The sequence below is a fragment of the Pongo pygmaeus genome, chromosome 9 (assembly GCF_028885625.2).
Source record: "Pongo pygmaeus isolate AG05252 chromosome 9, NHGRI_mPonPyg2-v2.0_pri, whole genome shotgun sequence".
NCBI lineage: Eukaryota > Metazoa > Chordata > Mammalia > Primates > Hominidae > Pongo > Pongo pygmaeus.
The window spans coordinates 36,433,057-36,458,098 of NC_072382.2; the positions used below are offsets into that span (position 1 = coordinate 36,433,057).

The 25,042-nt window shown below is 36.9% G+C and overlaps 1 protein-coding gene across 1 annotated transcript in view; it reads left to right on the top strand.

The window, feature by feature from the left end:
• The window catches only part of DCDC1 (doublecortin domain containing 1), a 515,544-nt gene that overhangs the window by 448,332 nt on the left and 42,170 nt on the right, over positions 1 to 25,042 (top strand). The window contains exons 26-36 of the mRNA XM_063671024.1: positions 1,487 to 1,622; positions 3,200 to 3,359; positions 7,124 to 7,282; positions 8,445 to 8,645; positions 12,709 to 12,802; positions 14,999 to 15,169; positions 17,391 to 17,576; positions 18,959 to 19,162; positions 20,431 to 20,632; positions 23,577 to 23,729; positions 24,437 to 24,538. Of these exons, the coding sequence (XP_063527094.1) occupies positions 1,487 to 1,622; positions 3,200 to 3,359; positions 7,124 to 7,282; positions 8,445 to 8,645; positions 12,709 to 12,802; positions 14,999 to 15,169; positions 17,391 to 17,576; positions 18,959 to 19,162; positions 20,431 to 20,632; positions 23,577 to 23,729; positions 24,437 to 24,538 (1,768 nt within the window). The remainder of the gene's footprint in view (positions 1 to 1,486; positions 1,623 to 3,199; positions 3,360 to 7,123; positions 7,283 to 8,444; positions 8,646 to 12,708; positions 12,803 to 14,998; positions 15,170 to 17,390; positions 17,577 to 18,958; positions 19,163 to 20,430; positions 20,633 to 23,576; positions 23,730 to 24,436; positions 24,539 to 25,042) is intronic.

Genomic DNA, 25,042 nt, shown 5'->3' on the forward strand with positions numbered 1-25,042 from the left:
CACCATGGCAAAGCAGGTATGAGTGGAAGGAGGATAAGATGGAACGAGGAGTGATTGTATATTTGCTAGAAATTAATCTGTCACTGCTCTGAAGAGTAACATGAAGATGGAAACATAAACAGTTAGTTACATGATTAAATATGTCCAAAAGAGAAAAAGAAATTGTTGTTCAAAAGAAGAAATTTTTGGCTGGGTGCGGTGGCTCATACCTGTAATCCCAGCACTTTGGGAGGCCGAGGCGGGTGGATCACCTGAGCTCAGGAGTTCAAGACTACCCTGAGCAACATGGCGAAACCCTGCCTCTACTAAAATACAAAAAATTAGCTGGGCCTGGTGGCAGGTGCCTGTAATCCCAGCTACTCAGGAGGCTGAGGCACGAGAATCACTTGAGCCCTGGAGGCAGAGGTTGCAGTGAGCTGAAAGCATGCCACTGCACTCCAGCTTGGGCTAGAGTGAGACTCCATCTCAAATAATAATAATAATAATAATAATTATTATTATTATTATTTAAAGTTTCCCCTGGGTCTTCATACACAGAATGTCGAATGTTTGTAATAATGACTTTGCAATGATCAGAAAAGGCAGCACCGAGGTTCTCTTTCTTCTTACTGAGCCTTTCTCAATATATCACTTTCTTTTCTCATCTTTAAAGAAGTATTTATCCATTTAAGGACATTTAAGAAATACATATAAGCAAAAAGAGAAGGAGAAGAGGAAAAGTATCATCCATAATCTTGTCACTTGGAAATATCCACATTGACATTTTGGTGTTTGTACTACAAATTCATTTATACCAGGGGTCATTAAACTTTTTCTGTAAAGAATGAGATAGTAGATATTGTAGGTTTTGTGGGCCATATGGTGCCTGCTGTACATCACCTCTGCTCCTGATGCATGAAAGCAGCCATAGACAACGTGTAAATGAATGGGAATAGCTGTATTCTAATAAAACTCTACTCACAAAAACAGGCAGAGGACCAGATTTGGGTTTAGGGATAGTTCGCCAATCTCTAATTCTGCCAATCTGTAATTTACTCGTTCCTTCCTTCTTTCCTACCTTCCTCCCTCTCTCCCTCCCTCCCTCCCTTGCTCCCTTCTTTCCTCCCTTCTTTCCCACCTCCTTCCCTCCCTCACTCCCTTCCTTTTTTCTTCCTTCCTTCCCTCTTCTTCTTAAACAATTATTTTTTAAACTTTAATTTTGAAATAATTATATATTCACAGGATGTTGCAAAAATAATATGGTATAATACAAAGATAGTTTTTTCACTTAATACGAAACTCTTGAAATTCATCAAAGTTGTTGCCTTTATCAGCAGTTTGATTTTTTTGAAAGTACTGAGTGGTATTCCATGGCACCACAGTTTTCTTTAATCATTCACCTATTATATTAATAGGACATATTTTTTTAATTGTTTCCAGTTTAGATTATTACAGATAATGCTGCTGTGACAATTATATACAGGATAAGAGATGCTTTGTTTGATAGGTGTATGTTTCATGTGGAGAACACTGGATCAATCCTGACCTGTCCGTTGCTCAGCAAAAGAAACAAATATTCCTGAGGAACCTAGAATCAGACATTGCCAAAATTCAAATCTTCTGCTGCACACACAAAGTAGAAGGTAGGCATTGGAATTATTTACCTTAATATATGCAGCCAAAATGAAATGCTTGATGATATAGCTTTTTAAAAAGTCAAAGTTTGTTTAAACAGGTAGTATTTCACTTCGGCATCTTGCTGTTTAACTCTTTAAACTAATGTTTGACATTAGTTTATATTATATGTTTGACAGGGTTGAGTATTTTAATTCACACTACAGTTTGAATGTGCAAAGAAAACATAATCTTTTTTTTTTGTCGTTAACAGATCTGACCTTCTTTGTGAGCCTTATGCATTCTCTAATCGTGTTTACATTTTGTTCCATCCATTAATTTAATTAGTCCCTTTAGGGAGAGCTTTCAGTTTTCTCTATCTCCAGACTCTCACATTAAGTTCCACTCTAAGATAGAAAGAAAGCACTTGGGATGCAGATCTTCCTGCTTCCTGGGCTCTACTGGCTGAAGTTGATGACAGGAGTGACTTGTGGTTCCTTCTCTTGGTTCAGACGATACTCTGGGTGGGTGTGCTTCCCCCTGACTCAGCCTTCTCTCTGCTTCCTGTGGCCCTCTGGAGCCTGACTATGACTGAGTGGTCATCTCTGCAGTCCTTGCTACAGAGCCACCTCACCCCTGCTTGGCATCCATTTTTGGAAAGCTCCCCAAAAAGATTCTCAGCAACTCCTGGGTCTTAGCTGCACCTCCCGGAAACCAGATCCCAGTTCACGTGGTTGGCTGTGCCTCAGATTGGAGTAGCAAGGGTAGCTCAAAAGGGGACAATGGGCAGTGTCCTCACTGTTTCCCCAGTTCAACTAACATACCCAAAGTGAAGCCTGTAGAGAGAATCAAGATATGCTGTGCTAGTTTTCTGGCTTTCTCTGTCTTGTGCCGCAGATCCCCTCTGGCCCAGGAGTGATGGTTTTTCTCCAGGTCAATCCTGAAGTTAAACCCTTGATACACTAAGTGGGAGCTACAGGCTTTTGGAGAAACCATAGATTGTGACTGTATCATCCTGACTTCCACGATCGATGGCAGTATGCTGTTTGAATGTCAAAAACTATCTTTGGACTTTTGCTTTTCTTTCATAAAAGTTCTAATTTCCTCATGATCTTCCTCCTTCCCTTAAGTTTTCTCCAGGAACCAGGACAAAAGTCCATATAGAGAAAAGAAAAAGAGAAAAAAATTAGTATAATTTAAAACATTGCCCTATTATATATATTGAACACCGTATAGTAAAACTTTGCATGTGTCATTCAAGGCTTTCTCTGGGACTGGGACTGGGACTTCCACTGATGAGTTTTGGATCCCAGAGAATGATCTAGAAACATATATCTGAATAATGTAGCCCATTTGAATAATTACAATATAGAATAATTAACTGATCTTTGGAAAGACCTATTTTTAGTATTTTTGACTAAGAATATCTTGAGAGTAAAGAATCTATAAAAATTAAAATTAAATTCAACTGAGTTTAATAAGTAACCTATGAATAGACCAAATAGATGGAATTTTTTTGCATTTGTATTTTAGTGTGTGTTTTTAAATTCCTGATGCTCTGCAATTGTAACTAATATGTCTTTGCAATTTGTGAATTTCTGCTCAGCTCTTGTTTTAGAAGTCCAAAGTGACATTGTATCTGGAAGCAAGCTTGCTGTGCATAAACCTGTAGCAATTTTTGGAGAAGAGAAGCAAGTTACAGAGCCAGAAGAAAAGCAAATGCAAGAAGATGCTCTAACAATGGAAAATGCTTCCGGTGAAATTCTGTAAGTAATCAGTGTAGCCTGGAAAGCTACCTGGCTGCTTTTTGAACTCAGCTTATTAGCCTGATAACAATACAGAGCCCGTGCAGGGAGCTCATGCCAAGTTTGTGAAACTAATGGCAGGTGAAGAGCTAGTATTTAATTAGTTTTCCGGCAAAATGATACAACTACAGCTTCGATGTTCAACCATCACAATGATCTATTTTCAGTAATATTGTTATAATGTTATTATTTTTAACAGGCTAGAATTTTAGGATAGTAGGCATTTATTTGAGGAATTCATCAAGTTTTGTTTCCATAATCATTGACTTCAGGATAAATTAAACTTCTTCCCTAAGTTCAAGTTAGACACATGTTAATATACAGTTATCATTCTGGATCATTGAAATAGCTTTCTGATTTCTCTCTATTGCCGTAATATCTTCCTTCCAATTCCCCTCTAAGTTAAACTGTAGACAATTAACTTTCTAATGCACAATCCTTTTCACATAGTTTTTTAAGGGCTACCTATTGCAGACAGAAAAACTTATTCATCTGGAATCCCAAGGCCTTCTGACCCTGGTTCATGCCTGTCATTGACCTTCATTTGCATTCCCATGCCTGCTGTCTCTTTCTGCCACATGAATTCTAACCTCCAGCTCAGCAACGACAAGCTGTCGCTTGCATATTGCACATTCTGTTTATGTTCTGTTGCAGACCTCTGAGCCACATATGAATTTCTCTCCACTGCAGTGCCTTTACTTGCCCCGTACTTATCTGTAGAATGATACTTTAGCATTGAAGTCAATTACAGCAATGACTGTACGTGGCAATGTGCTTGTCAGTCCCTCTCCCCCTTGCCTACCCCTCCCTCTACCAGCCTGGGAACGTTGAGGGCAAAGACTCTGTCACATGGGTTCTAATCATCATTTACTGAATAAATGAAGGAAAGATTGAATGTGTTTCCAAATTATAAAACCGAAAATACCTGGCCAATTACCTCTGCAATAATTGTGAAAATAATTTATATATCATTGTTATGAATTGTTTCTATCCTCAGTTGTAAGAATATGAACTTTTATTTTAGGAACCAAACTTCCTCATTTGGATGGGTGATTCATTTGGTCCTATGACTGACACTGACAAAGGCACCAGAAGGCATTTTTCAGAGAGAATGATTGGTCCTAGATGGCATCTTTCTCAACAGTCAGGGAATTGACCACGAACTTTCACATCCCCTTCTAAAGAATGTGTCATCTATCCTCTGAGTAATTTAGTTTGCACTTGGAAAAAAATAAACAGAAAGTAAGAAAAAAGAAGAAACATTTTTGAGAGCAAAGATCCTCATTGTTCTGAATCAGAGATTTCATGAAGGCCTGGAGTCCTTGAGGTTAAAAGTAATTGGGTTCTCTCAGAGTACAATGCAGGTATCTCCTGCATATTCCAAGCAGGCTCTTTTGCTCAAGTCTCTTCTTGAATACTCCTAATAACAGAGAGATCACTGTTTTCAAGGAGGCCCATTCTAACATTTAAATAATTATTTAGACCATCTCCATCTTATTATTCTATGTGTTTCTCTGTACTATGCCCTATTCCTCTTCTACTTGTCAGCCCTTAAACTATTTAAAATTTTTTTTAATACACAGGGTTATCTATTTTCCAGGCTGTCACTAGTCATTTGAAGCATTTCTGATGACATGATCCTGAAATAATCCTAAATCATCTTACATTAGGAAGTCACTGTAAGATTTTTCCCAGACTTTCTTAAATGTGCTTGTTTGGAGGTTTTTGCATATTTGAAAAATCAGATGATTTAAGGAGGGACATGCATAAAGCCAGCAGCTAGAACATCAATCTAGAAGGATCTTTTTTGATTGCTTTTTTATCATAAAGGTGTCTGGCACAAACAATAAGAAAAATTGAAAAGAAATTCTGGTAGCACTTGCCTACCACTTTTGTGCTTTGCAGGAAAAAAAGACTTTAGGAACATAGAGAGTGGAGGAAACTTTCTGATTTCCTCACTGAATCACAGGTACCTGCCCACCTCTTAAGCCTCGTCTAGAACTACCATCCTCTCACTCACTGCATACCTGTCACACCACTGTCTTTCTGTTCTTCAAATGGGCTAACCATAATCTTGCTTCATAGCCTTTTCATTTGTTCTTTTCTCTGCTTGGAATCCTCTCCCTCTAGATCCTCACATGGCTGGCCCCTTCCTATTGTCTATGTCTCAATTCAAACATCACCTCTCAGAGAAGCCTTCTTTGACTCCATTGCTAATGTAAACCTTACCCCATCCCAGTCAATTTCCATTACAATATCCTATTTTATTCAACTTATGGCATTTATCTTGTTTATTCATTTACTTGTCTATTTAATCTCTCCTCTTCCCACTAGAATGTAAACTCCATGAGCACTGATAACTTACCTGTCTTGTAGATGTTCTATAAATATTGATTAAAGGAGTGAATAACTAACGAATGATTTGTTCTATGAATGAGCAAATTAATAAAGCAAGATGGACTGAAAAATGACTGTTCTAAAACTGACTTGACTATACCTCATTTGCCAGGAAGTTCAAGAGCTGATAGAGAAATTCTGAGTAAGAAAGTTAAACATCTGGATTTGGGTGAAGAATCTTGTTTGCATCCTGCTAACTTTGTTAAAACTAAGAATGACTTTTTTTTTCTCTTTTCCCCAAAGAATTGGAATTGGTGAGAAAGCTGTGGTTTTTATTTTTAACACAAGATGGCACTGTTGTTTTTTTTAACTGTAAAGGGAGAGTTTTTGCCTTGAAAAGCGGCTTGTGCTGCCTGCAGTTCTGAATGAGGCAGTCATTACCCACAGTTTCATAACCACATGTAATACTTCTATTACATTTGAAAAGAGCACGGTCAGCTCTGCTAGCACAGGAACTGTCCCTGAAGATTTTGGTAATTTAATAACGCTTGTAGTTACATCAAATTATCACAAGCACCTTGGTGATCAGTCTGTCCCACAGAACTTTATTTACAGGTATGCATACTTAGAGTGCTGAAATAGGCTTCCTGCTTTGCCTGTATATTTATCCTTCCTCAGTCAAGCAGTCCTCATATCACAATCCCACTGAAGGCAAATGTGCTCTCAACAGTGGCCTGGAACTTTATAGGTACAGATCTATATGGCGGCTACTGATCCCCTGCATATCTTCATTTTAGTAAGAAGCCAGAAGGCTGACCCAATTATTCAAACTATGATTATTTACTCTGTTTAGTATATTATTCTCTATCAAAAGCTGGCTCATATGTGCAGATGCTATTTGAGTTTCTCTGGATTTCTCTGTGGAGAAATCTTGGAAAAGTTAAGATTTCTTAACCTTGTCTAATGAGTAAACTTTACAAAACCGGGTAATCTAGTCTGTACTGTTCCAGTCAGAATTATGACCCAATTATGGGGTAGACACAGGGAGTCTCATTACATGTTCATTGTGAATTTCTCAAACTACTGAGTAGTCAATCTTTATGATTTTTGAAATAAAATACATGGTCCCATTTTTTTTCTGAGTAAACATGACAAAGATGAATGCTGTTTTATTATGTGATTGAGGGATTTTATTTTTAGCCTTATATTAAAAGATCTAAATGATGTATTAGTAAGATGTGACTTTCAAATATTAGGCACCCTTATGGAAATAAGATTTATAGATCCAACAACATCCTGCGGAATATGATCAGACTACACCTCAGGAAAAAATTCTGTGAACACAAATGAGATTTCTTAGACTTGTGTTTGCTTCTGAACCTTGATAGAGATTCACACGCAAGAGCTCATCTTCGAATGAAGGCTTGTCACACACTTCTCAGGTATGCCTGGCAGGAAACTTCACATGACTTTGATGAGGATGACAGTCTTCCAAAGAAAATGGAAAAAGGGCTCTTTGAAAACGTGGAACCACAGAAGAAACACAGGTAAAAAGTTGCAAAGGATTCCTCTTAAAGATTTCTGTCTAGTGTTAGTTTTCTCACCTTGGGGCACATATATTCCTAAGAATTTTCACTGCTGTTAGCTGCCGTTTCTATCAACATGCACATTTTTGTCTTATGTTTTTTTATTAAAATATTTACAAAATTTTGCGGGAAGGTCCTTTACTCTTTGGTTTATTTTGTTCAATGTATAATATCTTACTCATTTGTGTGTTTTTTCTATTAAACAGTATGCTTATCCACCTTTGCCTCCTGAAAACTTAGCACAGAGCCTGTATATTTGTTGAATGAATGTGTGAGTGAACTTATGAATAAGCATTTAAGATGCCCTGATGTTTTTAAGAAATTAAGAAAATGCAGTTTCTTCCTTTTTAGTTTAATGTTTTTTGTCAATGTCCATTGAAATGACAGGAATATATAGTACTTTGTATTATTTCATAATCTTTAGACATTTACTTGACATTACAGCAGTCACTGGAACATGTGAATTAAACGTTTTTGACACTTCAACATTTAGCACTAGGCCATGCACATAGTAGGGACTTAATAGGTGTTTATAGATTAATTTAATTGACAATGTGTTGTGATATGTAATATGTTACTTCTGCTTAATGTAAGATCCTTAAGTAAGAGAATCATTTAAATTATTAGTGCATCATTATTTTATGATATGCTATGACTTGTTAGAGGTGAGTTAAAAACTTGGAGAATGGTGTTCTGTTTCCATGGATACTGTAGATAGAGGATAGAAACAATCATAGTTTGAATAGAATTCCTTTATTTCTCTGTTTTGATTCTACATGCCCCTGCCCCCATTCTCTTACTTAATTTTAAATTTTACTTTTTCCTCTTTAAATTACCTTGTCAACTGAAGTTCTTTTCTCTTTGCTAATGAATTTTTCAAATATTCTCCTGGTAAACATTTATTTATGTTACGAAATAAGCTCAGAATTCTACTTCTTATGTCAGCTTAGAAGTGCAGTGCTAGTAGCATTGCCGTCATTCTAATGACATCGTCTATCATTTCAAGTTAACATGGTTCACACTGGAGCTCTCACCAACAGAACTTATAATCTCCAGCACATCAAGTGCATGATCAAGTGCATGGGACATTTTTCTGCCACTAATGGAGGTTTCTTTATCTCAGCTGTTCACCAAAGCATAGTAAATTGCACAAGCATTACCATCAGCAGTTCGAATACAGAGATGGGCAGATTATAAGCCATGCTGCTCCTCAGCTAGTCTTGGGGGTTCAAGGTCCCAATCTCCGGTCAGGCATGGAGGTGGTTTTGGTGGAGAAGAAATCTGATGGTAGTCATCAGCGCTGGATATACCAGGAAGAGAGCAGGTAATCCCATTATATTTGGGTTTAATATATCAAAAGGTGAATAGGATCCTAATAAGTCTAGCATGGTCCCCACAGAACAAGATGAACTATATTTGAGAGTTCTGGGTCTTCTATTTAACTTAGCTGATGATTCTTTATCCTAGCCAAAGAAGAGGAAGGGAATAAATTCAAATGTAAATGCTAGGTAAGCTACATACAATTTATCCACAATCAGATTCAGAGGAGGAATGTTCCCTCTGATCTCCTGGGTATAGTTTTATCTGGCCATTGGGCTCAAGACTGAACTCTCATCAATGTCATTTTTATGACATGAAGAGATCAAATAAGAATTCTAAAAAGTCCTCAATTTTCAAATTTTTTGATACTTTTCATTAACTTACTCCCCATCCTTCCCCCAACACACACCTTCCCTCTTTCCTCCACCTTCATAAAATAACCAATTTGTGGTTTCCACTCACGCAGTATAAACTAATTCCTATCTTAGCAAATATATCAACCTAATTCAATGTCTGGTCCTGGATCCAAATTTGAACCAATTACAGTACTGTAAAAAAGTTATTTTTGAGATAATCAGGAGAAATGTAAAACAGCTTGGCTATCTGATGACATTAAGGAAGTCCTATTAATTTTGTTGGGTACAATAATGGTTCAATGGTAATGTTAAAAAAAAAAGTCCTGATAAGTTGGAAACATTTTAGTATTTACAGATAAAATTCAAAGCTATCTTAGATTTGTTGTAAGACATTCTATGATAAATAAAAATTTTAAAAGTTGAGGGGAATGGATGAAACGAGAATGGCAGAATGTTGATGGCTGTTAGGTCCATGCTGGTTGATTACACATTTCTCTCTCTCTTTTTTTTTTTTTTTTTTTTTTTGGTGCATATGGAACATTTCTTTACTCGAACAGAAAAGAAAACAATTCCGTTTCTTAGATTGGTTTGCTTCAACTTCTACCATTAGTGTGATATGGTGGTTCTCCAGGGACCTCTTTAATCTCTTGAAATAGTGTACAAAGTGTATGTTTGTGCATCTGTGCAATTTATTTTTTCTGGGAAAGAGCTGAGATTTTCACTGGCCTCTCAAAAGGTCTGCAATGAAAAGGCTTATGAATCAGTACTTTGAGGGAGGTTGCACAAGCTTCAGCAGGCGGCAGCAACGAGCGCTGCGTGGGCAGGAGAGGAGCTGGTCTTACTCTGCTCACTGAGATGAGCAAAGCCTCCAGCCAGGAGAACTCGCAGGGCTGATGTTAGAAAAGACGGGAAAACCAACTGTGTAGACAGACCTGGTGAAAGTGTTTCTTTGCCCCATTCACCTGGCCTAAGCTGCCTTTGCAATGTGTAGGTAGGACAGCAGGCTTTTGTTTCTGTGAGTGGTTTGCCATATGGAACCAGAATTCATTCATTCAACTGCCAAGGGTTATTGAGGGCAGTGTTTTAGGAGCTGTTGCTTTACAAAGAACAAAACAGATAAAAAATCTTTACTCTTATGGAGCTGACATCCTAGTGTTTCCTCATTTCTACATTGTATTTAGCAATTTATATTATTGCCTCGGCTTTCTGTATTATAGTAGAGGTCCCCACTTAAACCTAAATTGCAATTTGAGCATGGCTGATAAATTTGGGTGGACATGCATGGGGAATGAGAATGTGACCCTACCGCAAGAGAAAGCCTTTGCATGATGAGTTTGACCCAGGAATACTTGGTCATTGGAAGAGAATACTAGTTCTGAATCTTGCTCAGTGTCTGCCTAAAACTCTATGAGATGTTGGGTCATGTGTAGCACTGCCTTGGAAAATCTAACCACGTATAACACAAAAGAGAAGGACAGTTTCTTTCCATCTCCTCCCACTTTGCAGAACATTCTGTACTTTTGTCATCTTGGGAGCTCCTCATGTCAAGCCATGTAAAAGAGAGGCAGTTAGTGGAAGGGAGATGGTGATATTGGTTGATCCCTCATTGGAAACGTCAGAGTCCAGAGAGAAGTGGTGGAAAATCAGGAGGCCCAGTGGGACAAGATTTGCCGATAAGCACAAGTCACCCTCTAGGGACACCCAGACAGACTTGGACAAAATAGTTTTTTTTTTTTTTTTTTTTGAGACAGAGCGTCTGTTGCCCAGGCTGGAGTGCGGTGGCGCGATCTCGGCTCACTGCAAGCTCCGCCTCCTGGGTTCATGCCATTCTCCTGCCTCAGCCTTTCCGAGTAGTTGGGACTACAGGCGCCTGCCACCACGCCCGGCTAATTTTTTGTATTTTTAGTAGAGACAGGGTTTCACCGTGGTCTCGATCTCCTGACCTCGTGATCCGCCCTCCTCGGCCTCCCAAAGTGCTGGGATTACAAGCGTGAGCCACCGCGCCTGGCCGAGAGTTTCTGCAGAAGTCTTGTTGATTAGATGGAGGCATGATTCAGAACAATATATGTCCCATGGCAGAAGTGTGTTTGCACAGTGACAGTAATTCTGAGCTTTATTGCACATCTTCCCTTGGCATATTGCTTTGTTCTCTTTCATGTAGATGGGTGGCTTTTAAAACTCATTTGTTTTGATAAGCTGGTGAAACCTAGAGAACCATGGGTTACACTATGTAGTAGAACTCAATGGAAAAATCCATTTATGTTAACCACAGTCTTTTTATCCTCCATATTTTACCCAGGCTAGTAAACTAGGGTATATATACCCATGTATATTACATATGTATATAATATATATCACCCTATGGCTGAAGGAGATTGCCTAAGACAGGATAAACTTGCAATGGGGTCCCCTCCCCAAGGCTGGGGTTCAGGACTCATCAGAAAAGGTATGGTTCCATTCCACTGAATTGCGGAGCAGTTTTGCTGGCGTACCTGGCCAGAGCTTGTCTGTAGTGGCTGAATGTCTTAGTAACAGAATAACTGAAATAGGGCCGGGCATGGTGGCTCATGCCTGTAATCCCAGCACTTTGGGAGGCTGAGGTGGGAGGATCACCTGAGATCACCTGGCTGGACCAGCCTGGCCAACATGGTGAAACCCCATCTCTACTAAAAATACAAAAATTAGCTGGGCATAGTGGCACATGCCTGTAGTACCAGCTACTCAGGAGACTGAGGCAGAAGAATCGCTTGAACCCAAGAGGTAGATGTTGCAGTGAGTTGAGATCATGACACTGCACTCCAACCCGGGTGACAGAGTGAATCTCCATCTCGAAAAAGAAAAAAAAAGAAGAATGCCTGAAACTGGGTAATTTATAATAAATGAAATTTATTTCTTACAATTCTGGATGTTGGAAAGTCCAATGTTGAGGGGTGCATCTGGTGAGAGCTTTCTTGCAGCTGGGGGCTCTCTAGAGCCCTGAGATGGCCTAGGTCATCATATGGCACAGGGCATCATACAGCACAGAACATTACATCACATTCCTTTCCTTATAAACCCACTAGTTTCACTCCCATTATGACCTGTTAATCCATTAACCCTTTCATCTATGGATTAATCCAGGCAGACCCCTCTTGATCCCATCACCTCTTAAAGACTCCATTTCTTAATACTGCCACATTGGGAATTAAGTTTCAACATGAGTTTTGGAGGGACATTCAAACCATGACACTGAGTGAGCAAGACATAATATTCTGGAACATATAGGAGGGTGCAGTCTGTTGCTGGGCACAGCAGCATGCAGAGGGAATGGGATGGTGGTACACTAGGAGGCCTGAAGCATGTGGTATCCATGTCAGGAGAAAGTGAGCAAAGGAGCAATAGGCAAGCCCGGGCTGTGAAGGTGCCGGGAGACCTGCTTCCTGGGCACCTGGCTGGAACAAAGCATCATTGGGTGTTCTCACTCCCAACCGCTGACCCCCTGCCACAGCCAGAAAGAGTAGGAGAGCCCCTTCATCCTGCAGTCTTCTTCCAGCATTCTCTACTGAGAAAGCTTAACATCACACTTACTGTAGGGGAGAAATTCTTAAAGGATTCACATTCATTATTACAGAGCATGCATGGAGCTGAGAGGCAACACAGTGCTAAGTGGCACAGAGGGAGATCTAATCTGGTCATGCTACTTTGTAATGTGGCTAATCCTGTTTTCCCAAGGACCTTTCACCTGGTGAGTAACCCTGACCTTGTGCTGGCAGTGTCTATGACCAAGACTAGAAATGAAGTTTGTGGCTATCCAGTTATTGTTCAGGTAAGATATGTATGGCTAAAGATTAGTCATGGCCTTTTAATTAAATTTAAGTAAAGCTTTGTGCTTCCTTGCAGTGGAGAAAAAAAACTGTCATAGAATCCTATTTGAATGTTGTTAAAATATTTACAATAGTCTGCCTAGATTTTAAATTGAACATGTTCATGTACCTCTTAATTTAGTTTAATCCGACAGATGGTGATTGTGGGCTTGCTGCATGTCAGGCACTATGCTAGTTACTGAAATCAAACCCAATGGCAAGCATGAGAAATTGTCCCAGCAGCATTCATCAAGCTTATGGTCTCAGTGGTGGCTGCAGGCTATTAGATGCACCTAAATTTGATCATCAGGAACATATGCAAGGCTCCCGTTTCTAAAGGCCTTGGCAGCTGGAGAGAAAGAACCTAGTCAGGGAGGTCTTCCCAAAGGATGCAAGATCCTCAGTGTTAATTCTACCAAACGACCCATTTGAAATTCTCTTTTCATTCACTGTTGCAAATGCTTATAGCAGCCAGACAATTTATGGAGACTCCAGAGAAGTCTGGCTTCATTTGAGTTTTGGACAAAGACCTAGGAAGATCTTTTTTTTTTTCACATTTTTCTGTCATTCTCACATGCTTATAACCAAAACTACTCCTAAACGAATACGTGTTTTTCCTTGCTAGTAAGGGAGAAAGTGGAGAAGCATTCCTGCTTTGCATTTACTTTCTGTGTCCTCCTCAGTATTTTCCATCCTCTTGTTGAACAGAATAGATTGCCTCCAAATAACATTTGTTTCATTCTGTGTTTTTAATAGCAATGAGGCAACTTGTTTTGCAGGCCCTGAATCCAAAATTGAGACATAGCAATCTGGACAAATACCAAAGCTTAATTAAGTCTTCTATCCTGGTGATAAATATGGACTAAAAAATTATTCTAGGAGATAGAGTGCATATAACATTACATTCTTCTCTGTCAGGTGCCTCTTCAGCACAGACCACAGTGAGATACAACCTCATACACATACAATTTTAGTACTTTAATCATTTTCATAAAATTGTAGATATGGATGGTTTCTCCCAAGATTACCATTTCGTAAGAAATAATTTGACCCCAAGGTAATTTGGATTACCTTTCAAGAATTTTTTGTTGCTGGTGTTGTATTTATTGAAACAACTGGTTTGTGAGAAAATATTAAAGTTCATGTAAAATAATAAAAATGAGGCATGGCAGGTTAATGCTACTAGACCCTTTTCTGTCCCTTGAACATATAGTCTTTGGTTTTTCAGACCTCTGAAGGAGGCTTTATTGTCTGACCCATTAAATCAATTCTTAGGACTCATTTATTTTCTTCTTTGCTATTAAGCTCTCGCTTGGTAAAGTAGATGTTATTAATTATAAAAGTTCCTTGAGGTGTTATGACATATTTAGTTAGAACTAATCTACTGGTTTAAGTTCTGTTAAATTGAAACTATTTCTTTACTTGTACTTGAACCAACTTTCGCAATTAGAATAAATATATTGTTTCTATTACATGTTTAACTGAATGTACTTAAAAAATAAACCTCTTTGATAACCAATGAAATGTAAATTAAAATATCAACGGGGTACTTTTTTTCATTTATTATATTCATGTTTGGAAAATATTGCCCATTTTTTGGCAAGAATGTAAGGAAAATGGGTCATTTAGTATATTATTGGCACAAGTACAAGGTAAAATAATTTCTCTAGAAGGCATTTTGATATATCATAATCTTTAAAATGATTTTTTTTATTGGCAACTCTACTTCTAGAAATTTGTCCTAAAAAATTATCATGGATTTCCCAAATATTTATTTACACTATTTGTTTATTTTAGAGAAATTTTGAGAAAGAACCTACATTTTTAACTATTGGAGATTAGTAAAATATCCCTAAAATGAAATGATATATATTTTTAAAAGATGTTAGAAAAAAGTTCAGGGAATATTGTTAAGAAAAAAAATTGCAGTTACCAAATTGTATGCATTTTATGATTCTATTTTTATAAATCAAATAATGTGTATTTATAAACATATAAAAGATTTCATGTCTAATCACTAAAATTTCAAGAGTAGTAGTTGTCACTGTGTGGTGGGATTATGAGTAATTATCTGCACTTTCTGGATATATGCAATGAAAAACAAGACTACTATAACCCTCACATGAACTCACTTGACTCCATATTTTGCCTCTTTTCAGAAATATAAGCCATACAACAATGGAGCTGCCAATCAAAAGTGGCATTACATGAAAAATATAAAAGCACTTGTGGCCTTTCATAGCACTGCCTTGGATAAGGAAATTACATCAGCAAATTACGCTGGTGTCTGTACATCATCTGTGATTAAAGAAGAAAACATTGATCAACCAGTAAGTGGTTTCTTCCTCTCAAAGATGAAAGAAAAATAGGGTAAAAGAGAGTAATTTAATAAAATGCGAAAATTTTTTCCCTAGAAAACTTTATGTTCATACAAGTTGAATGCTGATTTTTGAGTGAAATCACTTAGACTCTGATTCTGGTAGGAAAGAATAAAGGAAAATTGTGAGAAGAAAACAAATTAGGTGGTTTATATTAATCTAATGTACTTAAAATTTTTATTATTGAAATTTTCATACATATTCCAAAGTAGAGAGACTAGGGAAATAAGTCTTCATTTATCCATCATTCATATTTAACTATTATCTAGGTTTTGCCATGTTTGCCAACCCCAGACATTATATTATTTCACCTCCATATGAATCACATACTTCCAAAAATTTTGGACATTTTCTGACATACTCATCATGCCATTCTTACAGCTAACAAGATTAACAATAATTCTTTGGCCATCTAATACTCTGTCCTTAATCAAATTTGCCAGGTTGCCCTAAAATTTTTTTTTTATGGTTTGTTGGTTTGTGTCAAGATTCAAATAAGGTCTCTATGGGACACTCAGTTGCATAGTCTGGCTCCATTTTCATATTGAATGCCCCTTAATGGGATTTGTTTACTTTCTTCTTTGTGGCATCCTTTGACTTGTTTCCCCATCCCCCATAATTTCTGTAAGTGGAATTGAGTCCTATAGTTGTAATTAGATTTATGTTTAACAGTTTTTTGGGCCAGAATCTTCATGGGTTTGCCCATGTTTCCTATTTATCACTCACATAGGCAATGTGTGGGTTTTCCATTTTTAGTCATGATAGTTATGAGTGGGTTCAGGTGTTTACAACCTGATTTCATGTTTAAAAATTCCCCAAAGACATTTCACTTAATGTTGCTCTCTTGTTTCAAAAGGGTTAATTTTGTCTAATTCTATCATTTTTTCCTACATTGATTAACTAAACTTTTAATAGAAGGAAGAACTTTAGCTCATCAATTCAATATTTGACTACTCAAAAATATGGTTGTAAGGGAAGGTAGGATGAACGCCTAATTCTTTCTATTGATCTCACTTATCTATTGCAGTGTAACAAAACCCCTGAAAATTTAGTGGCTTAAATAAAACACCCATTTTTTGCTTTGTGAGCCAGCGATTAGAGCTGGGGTCACCTGGGCAGTTCTGCTGGTCTTGTCCCAGGTCACTAATGTGGCTACAGTCATCTGGTGGTTCTTTAGTAGATGGGTGTTTTTATGGGGACTGGATGGTCAAAGATGGTGTCCCTCACCATCTGGTGGTTAGCAGGCTGTTAGCTGGGAACATTGGTTCTTCAACTACATGACTTCTTGAGCAGGCTAGCTCAAGTTTGTTCACATTGTGGTCTCAGGGTTCCAATGGCAGCTAAAAGAGAATAAGCTCCAATGTGCAAGCACTTCTTATGCATCTGCTTGCATCACATTTGTTAGTGCTATGTTGGCCAAAGCAAGTCACATGGCCTTTCCCAGATTCAAGGAAAGAAGAAAAGGAGAAAGATTCTACTTCCCAATTGGAGTACCAAAAATGTCACATTTTAAAAGGGCATGCAAATAAGAGTGGGATGGTTTTATTGTGGCCATCTTTACAAATAATCTGCCACAATTTCTAGCGGACAGTTTGTAGAGTTTTAAATTGATGCCAGTTTACTTCCAACAGTCTCTGAAAAGTTGTAGTTTTGTTTTTATTTGCTTGGGGTTTATTTGTTTTTATTTATATTGTTAGCATCATTAAAACTCATAGGATTTTTTATATTTAAACATTTTCAAAATGTTTTAGTTATCAGTCTTTCTGTTGCTCCCTAGTTGTCCCATTTTGGGGCAGTGGAGGCTCCTTCATGTTGGCTCCTGTGTCTTTTGGACATGATGATGGCTTCTTTTCTTTCAGGACACAAGATATCCCTTGATTGTCTTGTATATTTCTTGCCCCAAATCTGGAGCTGGCCGTTTCTCCAAGAAGCTGATTTTGCACACAGTTTATATTCATTGGTGTTGAATTGTCATTACAGAATTCGGAAATACTTTAAATTTTTTAATTTAGCATTTTGGCTAAATTTATGCTAAATTTAAATTTAGCATAAAATTTTAAATTTAGCATTTTGGGGTGTTAAAAGTGCTACATTTATATTGTAAAATGTTCTACAGCAATGCTGTAACAATTTAGATGCTCCTATATAAAGCCATCTTTGTCTCCCATTTTAGGGATACTGTTATCTCTCACCTGATGGAAAGAGAAAAACTATGCTCTGCTTGGCTTGTGGACAATCCATGAGAACAGAGAAAGGACTGAAACAATTGCTTCCAGGGGTTCCATTCCTCTGTATTTCAGGCACCAAGACCCAAAAGCCCTTCTTACGAGGGCCCTTCAAGGTCATCAGTGTGGCTGAGGTATGTAATGATGTGAGCTCTGCTAATGCATGTATGGCAACAATTTGGAAACTTTGATGCATTCATTATTTTCCTTGCACTCAAGTTCATCTCCACTCATCCAATTCATCTTCCTCAGATGCACCTTTACCATTCTACCTGCATTGATTTCCTTTTCCCCATTGTAATTTAAAATGCATTGTCTATTAATAGTTCAATAGACTCTTTGAAGTTAATTGGGCACTTCGGCAGCTTTAATCATTTACTGACATATTTCACTGTTCTCAGTGTTGCTTTTAGGTGAGGAAGTAACTGCAAATCTTTACTTTGTGGAACAGCTTTTTGCCTATATCCACAGGAAAAAACTTCTTTTTACTAGTATGGAACATTTCAGGGGGAATTGGATGTGTTGTTGTTAATGACTGTTCAGGCTGGGTTCCTGAATTCACACATCTATGTCTAATAGTATTTAGAGTTCATGGAGGAAAAAAAACCAAAAAACAAAAAAACTCTACCACTTTCCTATAACCTTAGTTTAAAATGGTACCATTTAAAAAACCCTCCCTTTCAACTAAAGAAGTAAAAACTAAGGGAACTTACACACCTGAATAAAAAGGAGCGATTCCTAAAAGGTGGAATATATCTTCCAGTCTGGTGTGCTCTTCAGGGCTTGCTCACCCCATCCCCAGATCACCCTCCTCCCTTCTCTAATCCTGATACGCATTGGGGTTACAAAAAACATCAACAGAAGCAATAGCTCTGAAGGAGAAAGGAAGTCAGTCCTCTGGGAAACCTGAAAGCATCTGGTTTGCTTTGAAGATGGTGGGATAATCTTAAGGAGATGGTGAGGAGTTGGTTGGAAAGAATCCCCAATGCTACAGAATTTCAGACAGAACTTTGCCCTCAGGGCAGCGTCCTAGGTTGGGATGAAAAGGGAAAGCAGAAGAGTGGTGTTCACCACCCTTACTACCATGTGTTTAAAGCTACAACCATTCCCCTCCCCATTCATCAACATCTTCCACCATATGGTGGAATCATCCTAAAGTTAAAAATTCAGAGGCTATCTGTAATGTTAGTGTATTATTACTTTAATCCAGGCTCTCTCTGGCCATGGCAGAGAGAAAGCAAAAAACAAATAAACAAACAAACAAAAACAAGAGAATGCCAGAAACACAAGCCAGATGCCCAAAGTCACCTAGTGACTCAGTGACAGGCCTGGGAGGGAACTGAAGAATTTGGATCCAACATCCTTCCGACTCTAGTATTCAATATCTATAACACATGAAGAGAGCATTGCAAAATGTAGACACCACACATGTATACATATATTTATCAAGAGACTAAAGTGTAGCAAACTAAAACAAAGTTTGAGTAAATGTACAATTTGTTTTTTAAAAAATTAGGTTGATTTGTCATGTGACAAGGCTGAAAAAACTCTAAGTTATTACCAAGCACATCTATTGTCTTTACGGATGAAGACCTGCACGCGAGCTGCATCTCACAGTGGCATGGCAGCCACACACCAGAAGGCAGTGAAAATAATTGCATACAAAAATGGGGATGGATATCGTAATGGGAAGTTAATTGTGGCTGGAACATTCCCCATGGTAAGTGACTATCACTTAAATGCTGCTTGCATCTTCAGAGGTAATGATAATGGCAATTCTTAAAGAAAAAGCAGTGGGATTGAGTGATAAATGTCCTTGGCCAGATTCACCAGTTAAAGCTGATGAGATCAAGATCTCTGTTTACTTAAAGACATTTTGATTGTATGTCAGTGGATACAGACTTAGAAAAACTAGAAACCAGAATTCAGTTTTTAGATTGGCTCTAGAGCAGAGATCTATAAGAAAGAGGAAAACAAAGCCACTGGATTTTCTTCCTTCTTGTGATGGACAGAATGCCTTTTTCTGCCTTGTTTCTCATGCCAGCTTCAAGTTGTGTGTCATCTGAATCATCCAAGAGATGCCACCTCATTCACCATCTGGAGTATCTGGGCATTTATTTGTTGATAGGTTGTTTTATTTTATTTTCAAATTGGAGAAGCACGGGCTGTGTTAGGAGGAACTACGTGGTCTGCCTTGGGGGCTGCTCCTCACAGTCATAGGAAGAGAGAAGAACCTAGAAGGCCCAAACCCAGCTTTGTCCTTGCACTGCTTGGTGATTATCTTGACTATTCACTCTGGCCAATGTCTTTAGCAATGTATTTTACAAGTGATGTTTGATATGATATGGAATTACCCTGCAGACTTCCTTGCAAGCACACGTATCTATTCCCTCACCTCTTTGGCTGAAAATTTTTTTTTTTAATTAAGGTATTGTTATTCAATAGACTAAGCAAAATACGGAAGTTAGCAACTCCAAGATTCACCCAGGGATCCACAGCTGGCTTTTATGGCCTTGGGCAAAAATTTTAATCTTTCATCCTGTTTTTCCATCTGCAAAATGGAGGTAATAATACCTGTCAGTTCTTGGTTTGAAGGTTAACTACTTACTTATTTTAAAACAGTTTATCAGTATGAAGTATTACAACAGTTGTATAACATAAAGCAACAAATTTGAAAGTGGATTTTTAAGTTGAACAATTCTTAGAAGATACTCTGATGCTAAAATATATTAATATATGTCAGCTGCCATGTTAAATTTGTGGAGCTAGGAAATTTACAGCTGGATTGGACTACTGTTGTGAAATCAGGTAGGACAATCTAATATCAAAAATAGTCTCTAATCAAAGATCAACTTCAGTAGTAATTCAGCTTTCTATTTTCTCAAATTCAATTATTTTTTTTCAGATTTTTAGAATGACAAGCTCTTAATGATTATTCCCAATCCTATCACCTTTGCCTGTCAGATCCTTACTGCTTGTGTTATCTAGCTTCTTACAGAATGCACGGAACAACTTGGGCTTGCCAGAGCAGCCTCCAAAGTATATACCAAAGATGGAACCCCAATCTTTACCTTGCGTGATTTGGTTTTATGGGCTCTAGATGAATCCTTTCTCCAGAGAGACTCTGAGAAACAAAAGCAAGATGCAGCTCCTATTGGAAAAGAACAGATAATTGTTGAAAGTATGGAAGGTTGGCTACAATCTACAGCATTTAGCTGATTCTATTTATGCTTGATCATGAAAACATTAAACGTGATTATTTCATTTAGTCAGTTTTTTCAGAATTTCAAAATCATAGGAAGCTACTTTTGTGACCCGAAGAGTGTCAATGAAATTGTCATGTTGTTTTTACCTTGCAGAATTATAAGAAAAATTAAAAATTTATGCAAATTTTTATTTTACCACTGAACAATAAATAAATTGCATATAATTAATAAAATATGTTTGACAGTTCAGCTACTTTATAGAACATAATCATTTTTTGTTCTTACTCAGAACCAAAACCAACTGGAGACCACTTAGTAAATTGGGGCTGGATCAGTGGAAATCTCTTGCTACTATTAGAAGAGAAGGTGTCCTCTCTATGCTTCTACTGTCATTCAACTCCCCTTCCCTGTCTCTGTCTTCTCCACTTTTTACTATCTCCCAAGAAGCTCCAGTCAATGTCCATCTATTGCATTTTTGGGCACACTGCATGATAACGATCTGTTTGTAGCTGTGTGTCTTATTAGACTATTTGCAATTTGAGGGCAGTGACTGTGTGTGTCCCAAACAACAGTCTGCTAAATAAAAGCAAGTCTTGGTAGTAGTGATTCAGTAGTTTTCTCAGTATGAGATTTCCACAGTTGTACTGAGAGGCATAATTTAGAAGTTAAGAACTTGGGGTTTTGGAGCCAGAATACCAGGGTTCAAATCCCAGCTTTGTCACTGGCTCTCAATGGCCTTGGGTAAGTTGTTTAACTACTCTTGTATTCCAATTTTCTTTTTTATAAAGTTAGGATACATTTTTAACTATATTTTACTATTTTAAATTTCTTACATAAAATGTACATATTTTACTATTTATAAAATAGTCAATTACTTCATGGATATAGATATATATATACACACACATACATATATATGTGTATATATATATTTAATATGTCTCCATTATATAGATAACATTGTCTTAGTCCATTAGTGTTGCTGTAACAGAATACCACAGGCTGGTTAATTTATAAAGAACAGAACTTTATTTCTCACAATTCAGGAGGCTGGGAAGTCCAAGAGCAAGACATTGGTAGATCTGGTTGTCTGGTAAGGGTTACATTCTCCAGAGGGGAAGAATGTTTTGTCCTCACACAATGGAAAACAGAAAGGGCAAAAGAGCTCAGCACTGTGTGAAGCCTCTTTTATAAGGGCCTTAATTCTATTCACAAGAAGAGAAGCCCTTATGACCTAATCACCTCTTAAAGTCTCTAGCTCTCATAATATCGTTACATTGGCCATTAAATTTTAACACCAGAATTTTGGAAAGCACACATTCAAACCATAGCAAATATATCTATATATCTATATTTTCACTTGAACACATATATACGTGTATATATATTCAATATCTGTATTCTTTGATCATCATTAATATATTCATTTGGTCCTCATAAATATGAATATATATTCATATGTGTATTTATGTACACACACACACATATATAACTTGGAACAATGCCTGGTTGATATTTACCAAACATTCCGTGAAATTACTTATCACTTTTGTGTATAGGATATTACTTATTTTGTCTTCAAATGAGTTTTAAGAAATAATTATGTGAACATTTAATGCCTAGCTGATTGCTGAAGCATATATTTCTGCCTTTATTTGGCATACAGAATATCTGAACTTCAGGTTTTATAAAATTATAATTTCAAACACTCTTCTTTAAATTCTTATTTAAAGCCTGGTTGGAGTAATATTATTAATGTAGGACTATCAAAAGGGCATTCTCTTGATTCCATCTCTTTCTTCCTATATTCTAAAGGGTATCCTTAAATCAGGCAAGGCCATCGGTAGGCTGCCCCCTTTTATGGAATTTTGACTTGGTGTTATGCCATCAGTTTGCATTAAGGAACTTTAAAGAAACAGCTGTTGGTCAGAATTCAACATAGTGCTTACTATGTAGGCAGTGGTTAAGAGCACAGGCTTCATTGGCAGATGGCCTGGATTCTAATCTTTACTCTGCCACCACCCAGCTATGTCACTAAAGCTCAGTTACCATATCTGTAAAAGAGGACTGATAATAAGCCCTAACTCAGAGTCTCAGAGTATCATTTTTAGAATCACATGAGATGATGTATGTAAAGGCCTTAATAAAATACCCAGTATATAGTAACTTCTCAATATATATTAATTTTCTATTGCAGGGTACTGTTAGCTATATCACGAATAGCCTCTTTATGAGGACCCTTAAATGAATTTTTCTCAGATCTCAGAACCAGGAAAAGTGCATTTTCTATGGAATGTCTCACTATATGTGGGGCATATGAAGCTGGAAATTGTGTTTTTCTCTTTGCTTTGGCCATTAGGGAGCTCAGAGCCCAAATTTTGCTTTATCTCTAGCAAGTAAAAACAGGGTGGTATTTATTTCTGTTTAACAATAAAAATAATGTCTAACATTTATTGGATGTTCATCAGAGTAAATAGGCCAAACACTATTTCTTCTAAGTATATTACTTTGTTCTTTAAAAAAAAAAAACAGCAGAATGAGATATTATTATTCATTTAAAATATAAGAACACTAAGGTACTTTATCCCTGGCTTTAGTCTATTCCTATACTCCTTTCCCCTGTGCTTGATTTTTTTATCTCTATTTTTTCCATTTCAGAGTGAGTATTTTGGTAAGCCACCTCAAATTTCTTTTAGAACTAGGTGATGTGTAAGAAAGAAATTAAAACATATTTACAATCTTACTAGTTTATTTTTTTGGGTTGTATATGAAGTTTCTGACAAAAATTATGCATTAGCCTCTGATTTTGGCATTGCCTGTTTAAATCAAATTATTAATGAATAATAAAATATTTTGAATAAACAAATTCAGAAAACAAATTTATTCATTATTCATTGAACAATGATAAATGTGTCATTTTTCTACCAGAAAATCCAAGAATGAAAGTGAAAAACAGATTATTTGCAAAATCTGTGACATCTGATAGTTTGGATGGTATAGACAAGTCTTTGCTTACCGTCATCCTCAGAAATCCTATTGCCATCTGGGTATCTTGTGGTGAACCATTTCTACCTCCAAATGGTAAGTTTTTTGTTTTTGCTTTCTTTCAAGCAAGTATATGAAGGGAGAGAGAAATACATTTTATGCCATGATAAGAAAATGAATTAAATGTGTATAATATCAACATAATAACATCACATTTATACAAAGAACAGAAGGTTCATCAATTAATATGTGCACAAGGATAGCTATACTCTCATGTTTGCACATTTGCCTATTTTTTTCTTACTGGAATGGAGTATTCTGCGTGGAAAAATGTCTAATTTAGTTGATAAAGAGATCCTTGGTCTATAAGACTGAGAATAATGGTATACATTAGAAAATAACAAATGAGTTTAATTCACACTGAGGACGACCTGTCTGCACATTTTCATTTTTAAGAATTGCACCCTTTAGGCAGTAGGTGGATGTTTAAAAAATGAATGGTTCCAAGCCAGGCTTTCATCACCTCCAAATAGTTTGTAGAAGTGGAAAATGAAATATGGCTATTGCATATGGTAAATCTATATAACAAAACAGCATCGTTCTTCTTTTTTTTACCCCTCCATTCCATAAAGAAATGCCTTAAGCCCTGTCATCTTTCAAATGAAGTTTCTTTTAATGACCCTTACCTTTTAATTACTTGTTTCTAATTGAATCTATTTCTTTGAGCAGAAAGTTCTTTATAAATTATTGGTGTGTGTGATAAATTACTGTTGATAAAATATCTTGTATTTTTATTATTCTAGCTTTGCAGAAAGCAGAAAAATTAGAGAAACAGAACTGGCTAAAAAAGGACAGAATTTTGGCTGATCTAGATACCATGAGACACAAAATGAGACAGTTAAAAGGTCAGTATGAACTATACCAAGCATAACCACATTTAATTCAAAATGTAGCCTCAAATTGCTAATGGTTATTTTCTACCATTAGATACCAAGTGTTTAAGGAGTACTGTATAAATATTGTTTTACAGAAATCATTTGAGCAAAGTCTAAAGCCTAATAATATATTTTTTGGTCTGATTTTATATCTGTAAATTTTATATTAAAATGAATACCAAATGACTTATGCATACGTCTTAAAAATTAGAAGGATACCTGGGCAAGAAAAACTACCCCATTGTTTTTGAAATGATCCCTCAACAGACATTTTGTGGGCTTTGGAATTAATCTTTAAACAAACCTTGCTGTCATTCCTTGGGTATTGCTGGGGAAGTAGTTTTTTTTTGTTTGTTTTTTTAAGTAATCTGAATGAGGAAGTACTAAAATCTTCAGAAGTCAGTGTCAGTAACTTAAAATGACTGCTTTTTATACAGCATGAGACATGCTATTCACAGTCAAAGTGATCAATTA